The 19,881-nt window shown below is 58.8% G+C and overlaps 1 protein-coding gene across 1 annotated transcript in view; it reads right to left on the bottom strand.

The window, feature by feature from the left end:
• LOC144487776 (integrator complex subunit 3-like) overlaps positions 1-18,102 on the bottom strand; it is a 29,095-nt gene extending 10,993 nt beyond the window's left edge. Inside the window, exons 1-5 of the mRNA XM_078205848.1 lie at positions 17,995-18,102; positions 16,310-16,358; positions 10,767-10,934; positions 4,261-4,361; positions 1,347-1,419 (exon numbers count right to left, since the gene is read on the bottom strand). Coding sequence (XP_078061974.1) covers positions 1,347-1,419; positions 4,261-4,361; positions 10,767-10,921 — 329 coding nt within the window. The 5' untranslated portion in view covers positions 10,922-10,934; positions 16,310-16,358; positions 17,995-18,102. The remainder of the gene's footprint in view (positions 1-1,346; positions 1,420-4,260; positions 4,362-10,766; positions 10,935-16,309; positions 16,359-17,994) is intronic.
• Positions 18,103-19,881: the final 1,779 nt, after the last annotated feature.

Here is a 19,881-nt window from a genome sequence, read left to right as displayed (position 1 = left end):
GGACACACTCTCACACACAGGGACACACTCTCACACACAGGGACACACTCTCACACACAGGGACACACTCTCACACACAGGGACACACTCTCACACACAGGGACACACTCTCACACACAGGGACACACTCTCACACACAGGGACACACTCTCACACACAGGGACACACTCTCACACACAGGGACACACTCTCACACACAGGGACACACTCTCACACACAGGGACACACTCTCACACACAGGGACACACTCACACACACAGGGACACACTCACACACACAGGGACACACTCACACACACAGGGACACACTCACACACACAGGGACACACTCTCACACACAGGGACACCCACACACACAGGGACACACTCACACACACAGGGACACCCTCACACACACACACAGGGACACCCTCACACACACACAGGGACACCCTCACACACACACAGGGACACACACTCACACACACACAGGGACACCCTCACACACACACAGGGACACCCTCACACACACACAGGGACACCCTCACACACACACACACACAGGGACACCCTCACACACACACAGGGACACCCTCACACACACACAGGGACACCCTCACACACACACACAGGGACACCCTCACACACAGGGACACCCTCACACACACACACAGGGACACCCTCACACACACAGGGACACCCTCACACACACACACAGGGACACCCTCACACACACACACAGGGACACCCTCACACACACACACACAGGGACACCCTCACACACACACACACAGGGACACCCTCACACACACACAGGGACACCCACACACACCCTCACACACACACACACACAGAGACACCCTCACACACGCAGAGACACCCTCACACCCATCTCACGCGCCGGAGTGTGGCGACTTGGGGTTTTTTACAGTAACTTCATTGCAGTGTTAATGTAAGCCTTACTTGTGACTAATAAATAAACTTTAAAACTTTTACCCTCCAGAGAGCGGAATTGTACAACCGACTCGAGGGGGTGCATTGACCCTTCCCCTTCATCCCCAGCGCTATATCCTCCCCCCCCCCCCCCCCCCCCCCCCCCCCGCACCACATCCTCTCAGCGTGTGCCCGGACAGTGACCCCCGCCCTGCTGTGGGGTACACATTACTCGGAAAGACCGTCACAGTCAGAGACTGTCCCCCGAGCCTCGGCAATACCAAACATGGTCAAACACCCCCACCTGGTGGGCAGCCTCAGGAGGTGCGGCCCAACACTGCTGCTCACAGAGAGGGCACCAGCTCCACCACTCTGGTTCCCGTCTCCCCTCCCCACACACACACACACACACACACCGCTAACTCAGCGACTCACTTCATCTTGTGTGCCTCGTCACAGCTGGCCTGTACGTGCTGAAGCGCCTGGAGAATTGGCGTCTGGGTGAAAACTGTCGGGAGTTGGGGGGGGGGGCAGAGACAGAGAGAGAGAGAGAGAGAGAGGGGGTGGGAGTGAGAGAAAGAAATGGTTAAAAAGTCAATATATCTGCACAGGTTACATGGCTGCTGCCCAGAAAAACACACGGCAACAACCCCTCTACCTGCCCCCCTCCCCATCTCCACTCTCCACTACAAGCCTGAAGATTAGGACAAATAAATTCCAATCCTGCCGCGAACCCATCAGGCTAAATTGCCCCTCAGTGTCCAAAGATGTGCGGGTTAGGTGGATTAGAACATAGAACAGTACAGCACAGAACAGGCCCTTCGGCCCACGATGTTGTGCCGAGCTTTATCTGAAACCAAGATCAAGCTATCCCACTCCCTATCATCCTGGTGTGCTCCATGTGCCTATCCAATAACCGCTTAAATGTTCCTAAAGTGTCTGACTCCACTATCACTGCAGGCAGTCCATTCCACACCCCAACCACTCTCTGCGTAAAGAACCTACCTCTGATATCCGTCCTGTATCTCCCACCACGAACCCTATAGTTATGCCCCCTTGTAATAGCTCCATCCACCCGAGGAAATAGTCTTTGAACGTTCACTCTATCTATCCCCCTCATCATTTTATAAACCTCTATTAAGTCTCCCCTCAGCCTCCTCCGCTCCAGAGAGAACAGCCCTCGCTCCCTCAACCTTTCCTCATAAGACCTACCCTCCAAACCAGGCAGCATCCTGGTAAATCTCCTCTGCACTCTTTCCAGCGCTTCCACATCCTTCTTATAGTGAGGTGACCAGAACTGCACGCAATATTCCAAATGTGGTCTCACCAAGGTCCTGTACAGTTGCAGCATAACCCCACGGCTCTTAAACTCCAACCCCCTGTTAATAAAAGCTAACACACTATAGGCCTTCTTCACAGCTCTATCCACTTGACTGGCAACCTTTAGAGATCTGTGGATATGGACCCCAAGATCTCTCTGTTCCTCCACAGTCTTCAGAACCCTACCTTTGACCCTGTAATCCACATTTAAATTAGTTCTACCAAAATGAATCACCTCACATTTATCAGGGTTAAACTCCATTTGCCATTTTTCAGCCCAGCTTTGCATCCTATCTATGTCTCTTTGCAGCCTACAACAGCCCTCCACCTCATCCACTACTCCACCAATCTTGGTGTCATCAGCAAATTTACTGATCCACCCTTCAGCCCCCTCCTCTAAGTCATTAATAAAAATCACAAAGAGCAGAGGACCAAGCACTGATCCCTGTGGCACTCCGCTAGCAACCTGCCTCCAATCCGAAAATTTTCCATCCATCACCACCCTCTGTCTTCGATCAGATAAAATCAGAGGCATGGTACAGTGGGGAAACCATGCAGACGCTACAACAACGGATGAATGAACACCGCTCGACAATCACCAGGCAAGACTGTTCTCTTCCTGTGGGGGAGCACTTCAGCAGTCACGGGCATTCAGCCTTGGATCTTCAGGTAAGCGTTCTCCAAGGCGGCCTTCACGACACACGACAGCGCAGAGTCGCTGAGCAGAAACTGATAGCCAAGTTCCGCACACATGAGGACGGCCTAAACCGGGATGTTGGATTTATGTCACACTATCAGTAACCCCCACAGCTTTCCCCCTGATCTTGCAGAATCTCACTAGCTGTTCTGTCTGGAGACAATACACATCTCTTTAACCTGTGTTGAATGCTCCCTCCACCCACATTGTCTGTACCTTTAAGACCTGGCTGGCTTTAGGGATTCGCATTCTAATCAGTATTCTGTAACTTGATTTCTGTGTCTGTGCACTGTTTGAGCAGATTTCCACTCCATCTGACGAAGGAGCTGTGCTCCGAAAGCTTATGGTATTTGCTACCAAATAAACCTGTTGGACTTTAACCTGGTGTTGTGAGACTTCTTACTTCGATCAGATAGCCAGTTAGCTATCCAATCGGCCAGCTTTCCCTCTATCCCACACCTCCTCACTTTCATCATAAGCCGACCATGGGGGACCTTATCAAACGCCTTACTAAAATCCATGTATATGACATCAACTGCCCTACCCTCATCAACACAATTAGTTACCCCCTCAAAAAATTCTATCAAATTTGTGAGGCAAGACTCGCCCTTCACGAATCCGTGCTGACTATCCCGGATTAATCCGCATCTTTCTAAATGGTCGTAAATCCCATCCCTAAGGACCTTTTCCATCAATTTACCAACCACCGAAGTAAGACTAACCGGTCTATAATTACCAGGGTCATTTCGATTCCCTTTCTTAAACAGAGGAACAACATTCGCCACTCTCCAGTCCTCTGGCACCATCCCCGTGGACAGCGAGGACCCAAAGATCAAAGCCAAAGGCTCTGCAATCTCATCCCTTGCCTCCCAAAGAATCCTAGGATATATTTCATCAGGCCCAGGGGACTTATCGACCTTCAGTTTATTCAAAACTGCCAGGACATCCTCCCTCCGAACATCTACTTCCTCCAGCCTATTAGCCTGTAACACCTTCTCTTCCTCAAACTGGCCATGATAAACTGCCCCATAGTGTCCAAAGATGTGCGGGTTAGGTGGATTGGCCGTGCTAAATTCTCCCTCAGTGTCCCCGAACAGGTACCGGAGTGTGGCGACTAAGGGGTTTTCACAGTAACTTCGTTGCAGTGTTAATGTAAGCCTACATGTGATGCTAATAAATGAACTTTACTTTAAATAACATCCCCCCGCCACTCCAGACACCCCCCTGCCGACCCGACCACCCGCCAATCGCCCATCCTGCGTTCTTCCCCCTTCCCACTGCAGCCGCGCCTCGCTGTTGGGGCTGAGTCGCTCTGTCGGTGTGGGCACTCACAGTTCTGTTTGGTGGGGAGCAGGCAGAGTCGCAGGTTAGCCAGATGTTCCAGGATTTGCTCCAAGGTGAGCTGGGCCAACTTACTGCTGGAACTCCGCAAACTGGAGGAAGAGAACGGAAGGAAGTGTAAACAACGTGGAAGCGGCAACAACTTACACTTCATACAGCACCGCGTGAGAGTCCCAGTAATAGCACACAGGGGGCGCCGCACTGTGGGAGGGTCGGTGCTGAGGGAGCGCCGCACTGTGGGAGGGTCGGTGCTGAGGGAGCGCCGCACTGTGGGAGGGTCGGTGCTGAGGGAGCGCCGCACTGTGGGAGGGTCGGTGCTGAGGGAGCGCCGCACTGTGGGAGGGTCAGTGCTGAGGGAGCGCCGCACTGTGGGAGGGTCGGTGCTGAGGGAGCGCCGCACTGTGGGAGGGTCGGTGCCGAGGGAGCGCCGCACTGTGGGAGGGTCAGTGCTGAGGGAGCGCCGCACTGTGGGAGGGTCAGTGCTGAGGGAGCGCCGCACTGTGGGAGGGTCAGTGCTGAGGGAGCGCCGCACTGTGGGAGGGTCGGTGCTGAGGGAGCGCCGCACTGTGGGAGGGTCGGTGCGGAGGGAGCGCCGCACTGTGGGAGGGTCGGTGCTGAGGGAGCGCCGCACTGTGGGAGGGTCGGTGCTGAGGGAGCGCCGCACTGTGGGAGGGTCAGTGCTGAGGGAGCGCCGCACTGTGGGAGGGTCAGTGCTGAGGGAGCGCCGCACTGTGGGAGGGTCGGTGCTGAGGGAGTGCCGCACTGTGGGAGGGTCAGTGCCGAGGGAGCGCCGCACTGTGGGAGGGTCAGTGCCGAGGGAGCGCCGCACTGTGGGAGGGTCGGTGCCGAGGGAGAGCCGCACTGTGGGAGGGTCAGTGCCGAGGGAGCGCCGCACTGTGGGAGGGTCAGTGCCGAGGGAGCGCCGCACTGTGGGAGGGTCGGTGCCGAGGGAGAGCCGCACTGTGGGAGGGTCGGTGCCAAGGGAGAGCCGCACTGTGGGAGGGTCAGTGCCGAGGGAGTGTTGGGGATCCTGTGGCCACTATTGGAAGGAACGTAGCGGCGGGATATTTATCCCTCACCCAACATCGCACGAAAATAGTTTAACTGTGGGATCTTGCTGTGCACAGATTGGTTGCTAGGCGCCCCACAGTGACGACACTTCCAAAAAGAGTATTTGATTGGCTAGATTGTCACTGAGTGCGCGGCTCACGGGGCTAAGGCCCAGCTGGCTAAAAGCAGCCCAGCTGGCGTTCCCGCACGAGTGACGCACGTACCGTGTCCGACCTGCGTTGAACAGCCCTGCCGCCTGCGCTGACCTTGTCCGCATGCACTGCAGAAGGGAGCGCGCTGCCCTGCCTGCTGGTGTGGCTGTACCCAGCAGAGGGCAGTGTCGCACTGCCTCCCTCTCAGCAGCCAAGCTGAGCAGCAGCCCAGTCAGGGAGAACAAGGCTCCCTCCGCTCGCCCGCCTCCCGCCTGAACACTAACCGTACTCACAACTCAAAATAAAGACCATTCGCCACACTGGCGGCTTTCTCTCTCCCCCCGCCCCTCCCCACAATGGCCTCTTAAAGCCTTCCTGTTCCTCCCCGCGGTTCATAATCATGGAATCCCTGCAGTGTAGAAGGAGGCCATTCGGCCCATCGAGTCTGCACCGACCACATCCCACATAGGCCCTATTCCCATGCATTTACCCTAGCTAGTCCCCCTGACACTGAGGGGCAATTTAGCACGGCCAATCCACCCTTTGGGGCGGCACGGTAGCACAGTGGTTAGCGCTGCTGCTTCACAGCTCCAGGGTCCCGGGTTCGATTCCCGGCTCGGGTCACTGTCTGTGCGGAGTTTGCACATTCTCCTCGTGTCTGCGTGGGTTTCCTCCGGGTGCTCCGGTTTCCTCCCACAGTCCAAAGATGTGCGGGTTAGGTTGATTGGCCAGGTTAAAAATTGCCCCTTAGTGTCCTGAGATGCGTAGGTTAGTGGGATTAGCGGGTAAATATGTGGGGGTCGGGCCTGGGTGGGATTGTGGTCGGTGCAGACTCGATGGGCCGAATGGCCACCTTCTGCACTGTAGGGTTTCTATGATTCTATGATTCTAACCTACACATCTTTCAGACTGTGGGAGGAAATCGGATCACCCGGAGGAAACCCACGCAGACACGGGGAGAATGTGCAGACTCCACACAGACAGTGACCCGAGCCCGGGAATCGAACCCGGGTCCCTGGCGCTGTGAGGCAGCAGCGCTAACCCACTGTGCCACCCCTGACTGACACTAATACTAATCATGGTCTATCATCATAACCTGGGGGTTCCCACCCAGCCAAAACTGAACTGCACCATCGAGGAGGCCATTCAGCCCCTTGCACCTGCTCCCCCCCCCCATTCAATGGCTGCTCTGATTGTAACCTTGACCCCCACATCCCTGCCGACCCCCCCCCCCGATAACCTTTCACCCTCTCGTTAAGCACGACCTGCCTTCAAAGTATTCAAATATTCAGTAAAAAAAAAACATTCAAAGGCTCTCTGCTCCCTCCGCCTTGCGAGGGGGAGAATGTTCCAGAGACTCCGCACCCTCAGGGAAAACATTTCACCCCGTCTCCGTCTGAAATGGGGACCCCCCTTATTTCTAAATAGTGACCCCTCCCCCCCCCCCCCCCCCCCCCCCCCACTTAGTTCTAGACTCTCTCACAAGAGCAAACATCCTCTCCACATCCCACCCTGTCAATCGCACCTCCCTCAGGATGTGAAAGCTTTCGATCGAGTTGTCTCTCAATCTTCTAAACTCCAGCGGATATAAATATTGTGGCTCCCAGAGCAGGTCAGGATCCTGCGGAGAGTAACTCACCTCCCGACTCCCCCCCAAAGCCTGTCCGTCATCGACAAGGACACAAGTCAGGAGTGCGATGGAACACTTTCCACTTGCCTGGATGAGTGCGTCTCCAACAACAATCCCCACTTGCCTGGATGAGTGCGGCTCCAACAACAATCCCCACTTGCCTGGATGAGTGCGGCTCCAACAACAATCTCCACTTGCCTGGATGAGTGCGGCTCCAACAACAATCTCCACTTGCCTGGATGAGTGCGTCTCCAACAACAATCCCCACTTGCCTGGATGAGTGCGGCTCCAACAACAATCCCCACTTGCCTGGATGAGTGCGGCTCCAACAACAATCCCCACTTGCCTGGATGAGTGCGGCTCCAACAACAATCTCCACTTGCCTGGATGAGTGCGGCTCCAACAACAATCTCCACTTGCCTGGATGAGTGCGGCTCCAACAACACTCGAGAAGCTCGACACCATCCAGGACAAAGCAGCCCCGCTCGATCGACACGCTGACCACAAACACTCACTCCCTCCACCCCCGACGCAGCCGTGTGAACCATCTACAAGATTCACCGCAGCGACTCGCCAAGGCTCCTTCGACAGCACCTTCCAAACCCGCCACCTCTACCATCTAGAAGGACAAGGGGGGGTGCAGCAGACACATGGGGAACACCCACCACCTGCAAGTTCCCCCTCCGAGCCACTCACCATCCCGACTGGGAAATATATCGGCCGTTCCTTCACTGTGGCTGGGGTCAAAATCCCGGAACTCCCTCCCTAACAGCGCAGTGGGTGTACCTACCCCACACACGGGGACTGACTGATGTCCAATAACAATCCTGGAACTCCCTCCCTAACAGCACTGTGGGTGTACCTACCCCACACACGGGGACTGACTGATGTCCAATAACAATCCTGGAACTCCCTCCCTAACAGCACTGTGGGTGTACCTACCCCACACACGGGGACTGACTGATGTCCAATAACAATCCTGGAACTCCCTGCCTAACAGCACTGTGGGTGTACCTACCCCACACACGGGGACTGTCTGATGTCCAATAACAATCCCGGAACTCCCTCCCTAACAGCACTGTGGGTGTACCTACCCCACACAGGGACTGACTGATGTCCAATAACAATCCCGGAACTCCCTCCCTAACAGCACTGTGGGTGTACCTACCCCACACACGGGGACTGTCTGATGTCCAATAACAATCCTGGAACCCCCTCCCTAACAGCACTGTGGGTGTACCTACCCCACACAGGGACTGACTGATGTCCAATAACAATCCCAGAACTCCCTCCCTAACAGCACTGTGGGTGTACCTACCCCACACAGGGACTGACTGAAGTCCAATAACAATCCCAGAACTCCCTCCCTAACAGCACTGTGGGTGTACCTACCCCACACAGGGACTGACTGATGTCCAATAACAATCCCAGAACTCCCTCCCTAACAGCACTGTGGGTGTACCTATCCCACACGGGGACTGACTGATGTCCAATAACAATCCCGAACTCCCTCCCTAACAGCACTGTGGGTGTACCTACCCCACACAGGGACTGACTGATGTCCAATAACAATCCCAGAACTCCCTCCCTAACAGCACTGTGGGTGTACCTACCCCACACACGGGGACTGTCTGATGTCCAATAACAATCCCGGAACTCCCTCCCTAACAGCACTGTGGGTGTACCTACCCCACACACGGGGACTGTCTGATGTCCAATTACAATCCCGGAACTCCCTCCCTAACAGTACTGTGGGTGTACCTACCCCACACACGGGGACTGACTGATGTCCAATAACAATCCTGGAACTCCCTCCCTAACAGCACTGTGGGTGTACCTACCCCACACACGGGGACTGTCTGATGTCCAATAACAATCCTGGAACCCCCTCCCTAACAGCACTGTGGGTGTACCTACCCCACACAGGGACTGACTGATGTCCAATAACAATCCCAGAGCTCCCTCCCTAACAGCACTGTGGGTGTACCTACACCACACGGGGACTGACTGATGTCCAATAACAATCCCGGAACTCCCTTCCTAACAGCGCTGTGGGTGTACCTACCCCACACACGGGGACTGACTGATGTCCAATAACAATCCCAGAACTCCCTCCCTAACAGCACTGTGGGTGTACCTACACCACACGGGGACTGACTGATGTCCAATAACAATCCCGGAACTCCCTCCCTAACAGCACTGTGGGTGTACCTACCCCACACACGGGGACTGACTGATGTCCAATAACAATCCCAGAACCCCCTCCCTAACAGCACTGTGGGTGTACCTACACCACACAGGGACTGACTGATGTCCAATAACAATCCTGGAACTCCCTCCCTAACAGCACTGTGGGTGTACCTACCCCACACACGGGGACTGACTGATGTCCAATAACAATCCTGGAACTCCCTCCCTAACAGCACTGTGGGTGTACCTACCCCACACACGGGGACTGACTGATGTCCAATAACAATCCCGGAACTCCCTCCCTAACAGCACTGTGGGTGTACCTACCCCACACACGGGGACTGACTGATGTCCAATAACAATCCCGGAACTCCCTCCCTAACAGCACTGTGGGTGTACCTACCCCACACACGGGGACTGACTGATGTCCAATAACAAACCTGGAACTCCATCCCTAACAGCACTGTGGGTGTACCTACCCCACACACGGGGACTGACTGATGTCCAATAACAATCCTGGAACTCACTCTCTAACAGCACTGTGGGTGTACCTACACCACACGTGACCGCAGCGGGTTCAAGAAGGTTCCACCATTCATTATCGCTACAGTGCAGGAGGTCATTCGGCCCATCAAATCTGCACCGACAACAATCCCCAGACCTATCCCTGGAACCCCGTGTATTTACCCTGCTAATCCCCCTGACACTAAGGGGCAATTTAGCACGGCCAATCCACCTGACCTGCACATCTTTGGAGTGTGGGAGGAAACCGGAGCACCCGGAGGAAACCCACGCAGACACGGGGAGAATGTGCAGACTCCACACAGACAGTGACCCAAGCCGGGAATCGAACCCGGGTCCCTGGCGCTGTGAGGCAGCAGCGCTAACCACTGTGCCACTGTGCTGTCTGCTGCCCCTGGTCCTTCTAGATGGTAGAGGTGGCGGGTTTGGGAGCTGCTGTTGAAGGAGCCTTGGTGAGTCGCTGCGGTGCATCTTGTAGATGGTTCACACGGCTGTGTCGGGGGTGGAGGGAGTGAGTGTTTGTGGTCAGCGTGTCGATCGAGCGGGGCTGCTTTGTCCTGGATGGTTTCGAGCTTCTCGAGTGTTGTTGGAGCGGCACTCATCCAGGCAAGTGGAGATTGTTGTTGGAGCCGCACTCATCCAGGCAAGTGGAGATTGTTGTTGGAGCCGCACTCATCCAGGCAAGTGGAGATTGTTGTTGGAGCCGCACTCATCCAGATGAGTATTCCATCACACTCCTGACTTGTGCCCTTGTAGATGGTGGACAGGCTCTGGGGAGTCAGGAGGTGAGTTACTCTCCGCAGCTGAAGGGTCGAACAGCCTATTCCTGCTTCTCTGTTTCGGTCGGGGGTGGGACAGGTCAGGGGGAGGACACAGCGTGGCCCAGGCAGGTGACAGCCTCCCACACAGCATTCCCGCTGCCGGGATTCCAGGTCAGGGAGGGGGATCCTCACCTCTGTCGCTTCCTGGGCAGGCTGTTGTTTTTGATGAGGAGAGCTTTGATCTGTTCCGCCAGGGAGTCATCGTGCTTCATGGACCACTGCCGCAGGATGCTGGTGGTGAAGTGGTCGTCAGCGTGGCAAGGACGACTCATCACCATCTTAACCATCTCCTCGGTGGGCCTGGGGGACACAGCGGGCGGAGAGAGTGAGGCAGAGAGAGAGAGAGGCAGAGAGAGAGGCAGAGAGAGAGGCAGAGAGGGAGAGAGGCAGAGAGAGAGTGAGAGAGGGAGAGAGGCAGAGAGGCAGAGGGGCAGAGAGAGGGGCAGAGAGAGGGGCAGAGAGAGGGGCAGAGAGAGGGGCAGAGAGAGGGGCAGAGAGAGGGGCAGAGAGAGGGGCAGAGAGAGGGGCAGAGAGAGGGGCAGAGAGAGGGGCAGAGAGAGGGGCAGAGAGAGGGAGAGAGGGGCAGAGAGAGGGGCAGAGAGAGGGGCAGAGAGAGGGGCAGAGAGAGGGGCAGAGAGAGGGGCAGAGAGAGGGGCAGAGAGAGGGGCAGAGAGAGGGGCAGAGAGAGGGGCAGAGAGAGGGGCAGAGAGAGAGGCAGAGAGAGAGGCAGAGAGAGAGGCAGAGAGAGAGGCAGAGAGAGAGGCAGAGAGAGAGGCAGAGAGAGAGGCAGAGAGAGAGGCAGAGAGAGAGGCAGAGAGAGAGGCAGAGAGAGAGGCAGAGAGAGAGGCAGAGAGAGAGAGGCAGAGAGAGAGTGAGAGAGAGAGAGTGAGAGAGAGAGTGAGAGAGAGAGTGAGAGAGGGAGAGAGGCAGAGAGAGAGCCAGAGAGAGAGAGAGAGAGGCAGAGAGAGAGTGAGAGAGGGAGAGAGGCAGAGAGAGAGCCAGAGAGAGAGGCAGAGAGAGAGGCAGAGAGAGAGGCAGAGAGAGAGGCAGAGAGAGAGGCAGAGAGAGAGGCAGAGAGAGAGGCAGAGAGAGAGTGAGAGAGAGTGAGAGAGAGTGAGAGAGAGTGAGAGAGAGTGAGAGAGGGAGAGAGGCAGAGAGAGAGAGAGAGAGGCAGAGAGAGAGGCAGAGAGGGAGAGGCAGAGAGGCAGAGAGAGAGAGAGGCAGAGAGAGAGAGAGGCAGAGAGAGATGCAGAGAGAGAGAGAGGCAGAGAGAGAGAGAGGCAGAGAGAGAGAGAGGCAGAGAGAGAGAGAGGCAGAGAGAGAGAGAGGCAGAGAGAGAGAGAGGCAGAGAGAGAGAGAGGCAGAGAGAGAGAGAGGCAGAGGCAGAGAGAGAGAGAGAGGCAGAGAGAGAGAGAGAGGCAGAGAGAGAGAGGCAGAGGTAGAGAGAGAGGCAGAGAGAGAGAGAGAAAGAGAGAGTGAGGCAGAGAGAGAGTGAGGCAGAGAGAGAGAGAGAGAGGGAGAGGCAGAGAGAGAGAGAGGCAGAGAGAGAGTGAGGCAGAGAGAGAGTGAGGCAGAGAGAGAGTGAGGCAGAGAGAGAGTGAGGCGCAGAGAGAGTGAGGCGCAGAGAGAGTGAGGCGCAGAGAGAGTGAGGCGCAGAGAGAGTGAGGCGCAGAGAGAGTGAGGCGCAGAGAGAGTGAGGCGCAGAGAGAGTGAGGCGCAGAGAGAGTGAGGCGCAGAGAGAGTGAGGCGCAGAGAGAGTGAGGCGCAGAGAGAGTGAGGCGCAGAGAGAGTGAGGCGCAGAGAGAGTGAGGCGCAGAGAGAGTGAGGCGCAGAGAGAGTGAGGCGCAGAGAGAGTGAGGCGCAGAGAGAGTGAGGCGCAGAGAGAGTGAGGCGCAGAGAGAGTGAGGCGCAGAGAGAGTGAGGCGCAGAGAGAGTGAGGCGCAGAGAGAGTGAGGCGCAGAGAGAGTGAGGCGCAGAGAGAGTGAGGCGCAGAGAGAGTGAGGCGCAGAGAGAGTGAGGCGCAGAGAGAGTGAGGCGCAGAGAGAGTGAGGCGCAGAGAGAGTGAGGCGCAGAGAGAGTGAGGCGCAGAGAGAGTGAGGCGCAGAGAGAGTGAGGCGCAGAGAGAGTGAGGCGCAGAGAGAGTGAGGCGCAGAGAGAGTGAGGCGCAGAGAGAGTGAGGCGCAGAGAGAGTGAGGCGCAGAGAGAGTGAGGCGCAGAGAGTGAGGCGCAGAGAGTGAGGCGCAGAGAGAGTGAGGCGCAGAGAGAGTGAGGCGCAGAGAGAGTGAGGCGCAGAGAGAGTGAGGCGCAGAGAGAGTGAGGCGCAGAGAGAGTGAGGCGCAGAGAGAGTGAGGCGCAGAGAGAGTGAGGCGCAGAGAGAGTGAGGCGCAGAGAGAGTGAGGCGCAGAGAGAGTGAGGCGCAGAGAGAGTGAGGCGCAGAGAGAGTGAGGCGCAGAGAGAGTGAGGCGCAGAGAGAGTGAGGCGCAGAGAGAGTGAGGCGCAGAGAGAGTGAGGCGCAGAGAGAGTGAGGCGCAGAGAGAGTGAGGCGCAGAGAGAGTGAGGCGCAGAGAGAGTGAGGCGCAGAGAGAGTGAGGCGCAGAGAGAGTGAGGCGCAGAGAGAGTGAGGCGCAGAGAGAGTGAGGCGCAGAGAGAGTGAGGCGCAGAGAGAGTGAGGCGCAGAGAGAGTGAGGCGCAGAGAGAGTGAGGCGCAGAGAGAGTGAGGCACAGAGAGAGTGAGGCACAGAGAGAGTGAGGCACAGAGAGAGTGAGGCACAGAGAGAGTGAGGCACAGAGAGAGTGAGGCACAGAGAGAGTGAGGCACAGAGAGTGAGGCACAGAGAGTGAGGCACAGAGAGTGAGGCACAGAGAGAGTGAGGCAGAGAGAGAGTGAGGCAGAGAGAGAGTGAGGCAGAGAGAGAGTGAGGCAGAGAGAGAGTGAGGCAGAGAGAGAGTGAGGCAGAGAGAGAGTGAGGCAGAGAGAGAGTGAGGCAGAGAGAGAGTGAGGTAGAGAGAGTGAGGCACGGAGAGAGTGAGGCAGGGAGAGAGTGAGGCAGGGAGAGAGTGAGGCACGGAGAGAGTGAGGCACGGAGAGAGTGAGGCACGGAGAGAGTGAGGCACGGAGAGAGTGAGGCACGGAGAGAGTGAGGCACGGAGAGAGTGAGGCACGGAGAGAGTGAGGCACGGAGAGAGTGAGGCACGGAGAGAGTGAGGCACGGAGAGAGTGAGGCACGGAGAGAGTGAGGCACGGAGAGAGTGAGGCACGGAGAGAGTGAGGCACGGAGAGAGTGAGGCACGGAGAGAGTGAGGCACGGAGAGAGTGAGGCACGGAGAGAGTGAGGCACGGAGAGAGTGAGGCACGGAGAGAGTGAGGCACGGAGAGAGTGAGGCACGGAGAGAGTGAGGCACGGAGAGAGTGAGGCACGGAGAGAGTGAGGCACGGAGAGAGTGAGGCACGGAGAGAGTGAGGCACGGAGAGAGTGAGGCACGGAGAGAGTGAGGCACGGAGAGAGTGAGGCACAGAGAGAGTGAGGCACAGAGAGAGTGAGGCACAGAGAGAGTGAGGCACAGAGAGAGTGAGGCACAGAGAGAGTGAGGCACAGAGAGAGTGAGGCACAGAGAGAGTGAGGCACAGAGAGAGTGAGGCACAGAGAGAGTGAGGCAGAGAGGGAGTGAGGCAGAGAGAGAGTGAGGCACAGAGAGAGTGAGGCACAGAGAGAGTGAGGCACAGAGAGAGTGAGGCAGAGAGAGAGTGAGGCAGAGAGAGAGAGAGGCAGAGAGAGAGAGAGGCAGAGAGAGAGAGAGAGGCAGAGAGAGAGAGGCAGAGAGAGAGAGAGGCAGAGAGAGAGAGAGGCAGAGAGAGAGAGAGGCAGAGAGAGAGAGAGGCAGAGAGAGAGAGAGGCAGAGAGAGAGAGAGAGAGAGGCAGAGAGAGAGAGAGGCAGAGAGAGAGAGAGAGGCAGAGAGAGAGAGAGGCAGAGAGAGAGAGGGGCAGAGAGAGAGAGGCAGAGAGAGAGTGAGGCAGAGAGAGAGTGAGGCACAGAGAGAGTGAGGCACAGAGAGAGTGAGGCACAGAGAGAGTGAGGCACAGAGAGAGTGAGGCACAGAGAGAGTGAGGCACAGAGAGAGTGAGGCACAGAGAGAGTGAGGCACAGAGAGAGAGGCACAGAGAGAGTGAGGCACAGAGAGAGTGAGGCACAGAGAGAGTGAGGCACAGAGAGAGTGAGGCACAGAGAGAGTGAGGCACAGAGAGAGTGAGGCACAGAGAGAGTGAGGCACAGAGAGAGTGAGGCACAGAGAGAGTGAGGCACAGAGAGAGTGAGGCACAGAGAGAGTGAGGCAGAGAGAGAGTGAGGCAGAGAGGGAGTGAGGCAGAGAGGGAGTGAGGCAGAGAGGGAGTGAGGCAGAGAGGGAGAGGCAGAGTGAGAGTGAGGCAGAGAGAGAGAGAGGCAGAGAGAGAGAGAGGCAGAGAGAGAGAGAGGCAGAGAGAGAGAGAGAGGCAGAGAGAGAGAGGCAGAGAGAGAGAGAGGCAGAGAGAGAGAGAGGCAGAGAGAGAGAGAGGCAGAGAGAGAGAGAGAGGCAGAGAGAGAGAGGGGCAGAGAGAGAGAGGCACAGAGAGAGTGAGGCACAGAGAGAGTGAGGCACAGAGAGAGTGAGGCACAGAGAGAGTGAGGCACAGAGAGAGTGAGGCACAGAGAGAGTGAGGCACAGAGAGAGTGAGGCACAGAGAGAGTGAGGCACAGAGAGAGTGAGGCACAGAGAGAGTGAGGCACAGAGAGAGTGAGGCACAGAGAGAGTGAGGCACAGAGAGAGTGAGGCACAGAGAGAGTGAGGCACAGAGAGAGTGAGGCACAGAGAGAGTGAGGCAGAGAGGGAGAGGCAGAGTGAGAGTGAGGCAGAGAGAGAGAGAGGCAGAGAGAGAGAGAGGCAGAGAGAGAGAGAGGCAGAGAGAGAGAGAGGCAGAGAGAGAGAGAGAGGCAGAGAGAGAGGCAGAGAGAGAGAGAGGCAGAGAGAGAGAGAGGCAGAGAGAGAGAGAGAGGGGCAGAGAGAGAGAGAGGCAGAGAGAGAGAGAGGCAGAGAGAGGCAGAGAGGGAGAGAGGCAGAGAGGCAGGGAGAGAGAGGCAGAGAGAGAGAGAGAGAGAGGCAGAGAGAGAGAGAGGCAGAGAGAGAGAGAGGCAGAGAGAGAGAGAGGCAGAGAGAGAGGCAGAGAGAGAGAGAGGCAGAGAGAGAGAGAGGCAGAGAGAGAGAGGCAAAGAGAGAGAGAGAGAGGCAGAGAGAGAGAGAAGCAGAGAGAGAGAGAGGCAGAGAGAGAGAGAGAGGCAGAGAGAGAGAGGCAGAGAGAGAGGCAGAGAGAGAGGCAGAGAGAGAGGCAGAGAGAGAGGCAGAGAGAGAGGCAGAGAGAGAGGCAGAGAGAGAGGCAGAGAGAGAGGCAGAGAGAGAGGCAGAGAGAGAGGCAAGAGAGAGGCAGAGAGAGAGGCAGAGAGAGAGAGGCAGAGAGAGAGAGGCAGAGGGAGAGAGAGAGAGGCAGAGAGAGAGAGAGGCAGAGAGAGAGAGAGGCAGAGAGGGAGAGAGAGAGGCAGAGAGAGAGAGAGAGAGGCAGAGAGGGAGAGGGAGGCAGAGAGAGACAGTGCGGCGCTCCCTCAGCACTGACCCAGCAGTTGGATAAGCGAAAGGTCACACTTACTTTTCCCTCCTGAGCTGTAGCAGCAAACACGAAAGGGCCTCAGGGTGCTCTGGAAAAGGAAAGATTTGCTTGAGAGGTTGAGTACAGGAGACGGATCCACCGGGAAGGCGGGCAGAGGGCCGGTGGGGGTGAGGGGCAGAGGGCCGGTGGGGGTGAAGGGCAGAGGGCCGGTGGGGGTGAGGGGCAGAGGGCCAGTGGAGTGGGGGGCAGAGGGCCGGTGGGGGTGAGGGGCAGAGGGCCGGTGGGGGTGAGGGGCAGAGGGCCAGTGGGGTGGGGGGCAGAGGGCCAGTGGGGTGGGGGGCAGAGGGCCAGTGGGGTGGGGGGCAGAGGGCCAGTGGGGTGGGGGGCAGAGGGCCAGTGGGGTGGGGGGCAGAGGGCCAGTGGGGTGGGGGGCAGAGGGCCAGTGGGGTGGGGGGCAGAGGGCCAGTGGGGTGGGGGGCAGAGGGCCAGTGGGGTGGGGGGCAGAGGGCCGGTGGGGTGGGGGGCAGAGGGCCAGTGGGGTGGGGGGCAGAGGGCCAGTGGGGTGGGGGGCAGAGGGCCAGTGGGGTGGGGGGCAGAGGGCCAGTGGGGTGGGGGGCAGAGGGCCAGTGGGGGCGGGGGGCAGAGGGCCGGTGGGGGTGGGGGTGGGGGGCAGAGGGGCAGTGGGGTGGGGGGCAGAGGGCCGGTGGGGGGCAGAGGGCCGGTGGGGTGGGGGGCAGAGGGCCGGTGGGGGGCAGAGGGCCGGTGGGGTGGGGGGCAGAGGGGCAGTGGGGGTGGGGGGCAGAGGGCCAGTGGAGTGGGGGGCAGAGGGCCAGTGGGGTGGGGGGCAGAGGGCCAGTGGGGTGGGGGGCAGAGGGCCAGTGGAGTGGGGGGCAGAGGGCCAGTGGAGTGGGGGGCAGAGGGCCAGTGGGGTGGGGGTGGGGGGCAGAGGGCCAGTGGAGTGGGGGGCAGAGGGCCAGTGGAGTGGGGGGCAGAGGGCCAGTGGAGTGGGGGGCAGAGGGCCAGTGGAGTGGGGGGCAGAGGGCCAGTGGAGTGGGGGGCAGAGGGCCAGTGGGGTGGGGGTGGGGGGCAGAGGGCCAGTGGGGTGGGGGGCAGAGGGCCGGTGGGGGTGGGAGGCAGAGGGCCGGTGGGGGTGGGAGGCAGAGGGCCGGTGGGGGTGGGAGGCAGAGGGCCGGTGGGGGTGGGAGGCAGAGGGCCGGTGGGGGTGGGGGTGGGAGGCAGAGGGCCAGTGGGGTGGGGGTGGGGGGCAGAGGGCCGGTGGGGGTGGGGGTGGGAGGCAGAGGGCCAGTGGGGTGGGGGGCAGAGGGCCAGTGGGGTGGGGGTGGGGGGCAGAGGGCCAGTGGGGTGGGGGGCAGAGGGCCGGTGGGGGTGGGAGGCAGAGGGCCGGTGGGGGTGGGGGGCAGAGGGCCGGTGGGGGTGGGAGGCAGAGGGCCGGTGGGGGTGGGGGTGGGAGGCAGAGGGCCGGTGGGGGTGGGGGTGGGAGGCAGAGGGCCAGTGGGGTGGGGGGCAGAGGGCCAGTGGGGTGGGGGGCAGAGGGCCAGTGGGGTGGGGGGCAGAGGGCCGGTGGGGGGCAGAGGGCCAGTGGGGGTGGGGGTGGGAGGCAGAGGGCCGGTGGGGGCGGAGGGCAGGAGGGAAGTGGGAGAGAGGGGAAGGGGATAATTCCGGCGCAGTTTCCCAGTGGCTGGGGTTTTCAACCCGCTCCGTACCTTTGTACTTGACGTGCTGGAGGATTGGGATGACGAGCTCCAGCGGGATATTGTGTGCCAGGAAGAGTTGCCACGTACAGTACTGTTCAAACGTCTCCCAATCCAGACTCTGAACTGGGACGGCAAGGAACATAAAACACAGCGTCAGCACCGATAGTACCCCAACCCCCTGTACCCACCGTCACACACACCCCAACCCCCTGTACCCTCCTATCACACACACCCCAACCCCCTGTACCCTCCTATCACACACACCCCAACCCCCTGTACCCTCCTATCACACACACCCCAACCCCCTGTACCCTCCTATCACACACACCCCAACCCCCTGTACCCTCCTATCACACACACCCCAACCCCCTGTACCCTCCTATCACACACACCCCAACCCCCTGTACCCCCCTATCACACACACCCCAACCCCCTGTACCCCCCCGTCACACACACCCCAAACCCCCTGTACCCCCCTATCACACACACCCCAACCCCCTGTACCCCCCTATCACACACACCCCAAACCCCCTGTACCCCCCTATCACACACACCCCAAACCCCCTGTACCCCCCGTCACACACACCCCAACACCCTGTACCCCCCTATCACACACACCCCAAACCCCCTGTACCCCCCTATCACACACACCCCAAACCCCCTGTACCCACCGTCACACACACCCCAACACCCTGTACCCCCCTATCACACACACCCCAAACCCCCTGTACCCCCCGTCACACACACCCCAAACCCCCTGTACCCCCCGTCACACACACCCCAAACCCCCCGTACCCCCCTATCACACACACCCCAAACCCCCTGTACCCCCCTATCACACACACCCCAAACCCCCTGTACCCCCCGTCACACACACACCCCAAACCCCCTGTACCCCCCGTCACACACACCCCAAACCCCCTGTACCCCCCCATCACACACACCCCAAACCCCCTGTACCCCCCCGTCACACACACACCCCAACCCCCTGTACCCCCCCGTCACACACACCCCAAACCCCCTGTACCCCCCCATCACACACACACCCCAACCCCCTGTAACCCCCGTCACACACACACCCCAAACCCCCTGTACCCCCCGTCACACACACACCCCAAACCCCCTGTACCCCCCCGTCACACACACCCCGAACCCCCTGTACCCCCCCGTCACACACACACCCCAACCCCCTGTACCCCCCTATCACACACACCCCAAACCCCCTGTACCCCCCTATCACACACACCCCAAACCCCCTGTACCCACCGTCACACACACCCCAAACCCCTGTACCCCCCTATCACACACACCCCAAACCCCCTGTACCCCCCCGTCACACACACCCCAAACCCCCTGTACCCTCCTATCACACACACCCCAACCCCCTGTACCCTCCTATCACACACACCCCAACCCCCTGTACCCCCCTATCACACACACCCCAAACCCCCTGTACCCACCGTCACACACACCCCAACACCCTGTACCCCCCTATCACACACACCCCAAACCCCCTGTACCCCCCCGTCACACACACCCCAAACCCCCTGTACCCCCCGTCACACACACCCCAAACCCCCCGTACCCCCCTATCACACACACGCCAAACCCCCTGTACCCCCCGTCACACACACCCCAACCCCCTGTACCCCCCTATCACACACACCCCAAACCCCCTGTACCCACCGTCACACACACCCCAACACCCTGTACCCCCCCGTCACACACACCCCAAACCCCCTGTACCCACCGTCACACACACCCCAACACCCTGTACCCCCCCGTCACACACACCCCAAACCCCCTGTACCCCCCATCACACACACCCCAAACCCCCTGTACCCCCCCGTCACACACACCCCAAACCCCCTGTACCCCCCGTCACACACACACCCC

Source organism: Mustelus asterias, unplaced genomic scaffold (genome assembly GCF_964213995.1).
Source record: "Mustelus asterias unplaced genomic scaffold, sMusAst1.hap1.1 HAP1_SCAFFOLD_1031, whole genome shotgun sequence".
In the NCBI taxonomy this organism is placed as follows: domain Eukaryota; kingdom Metazoa; phylum Chordata; class Chondrichthyes; order Carcharhiniformes; family Triakidae; genus Mustelus; species Mustelus asterias.
This window is presented reverse-complemented; position numbering and strand designations above follow the sequence as displayed.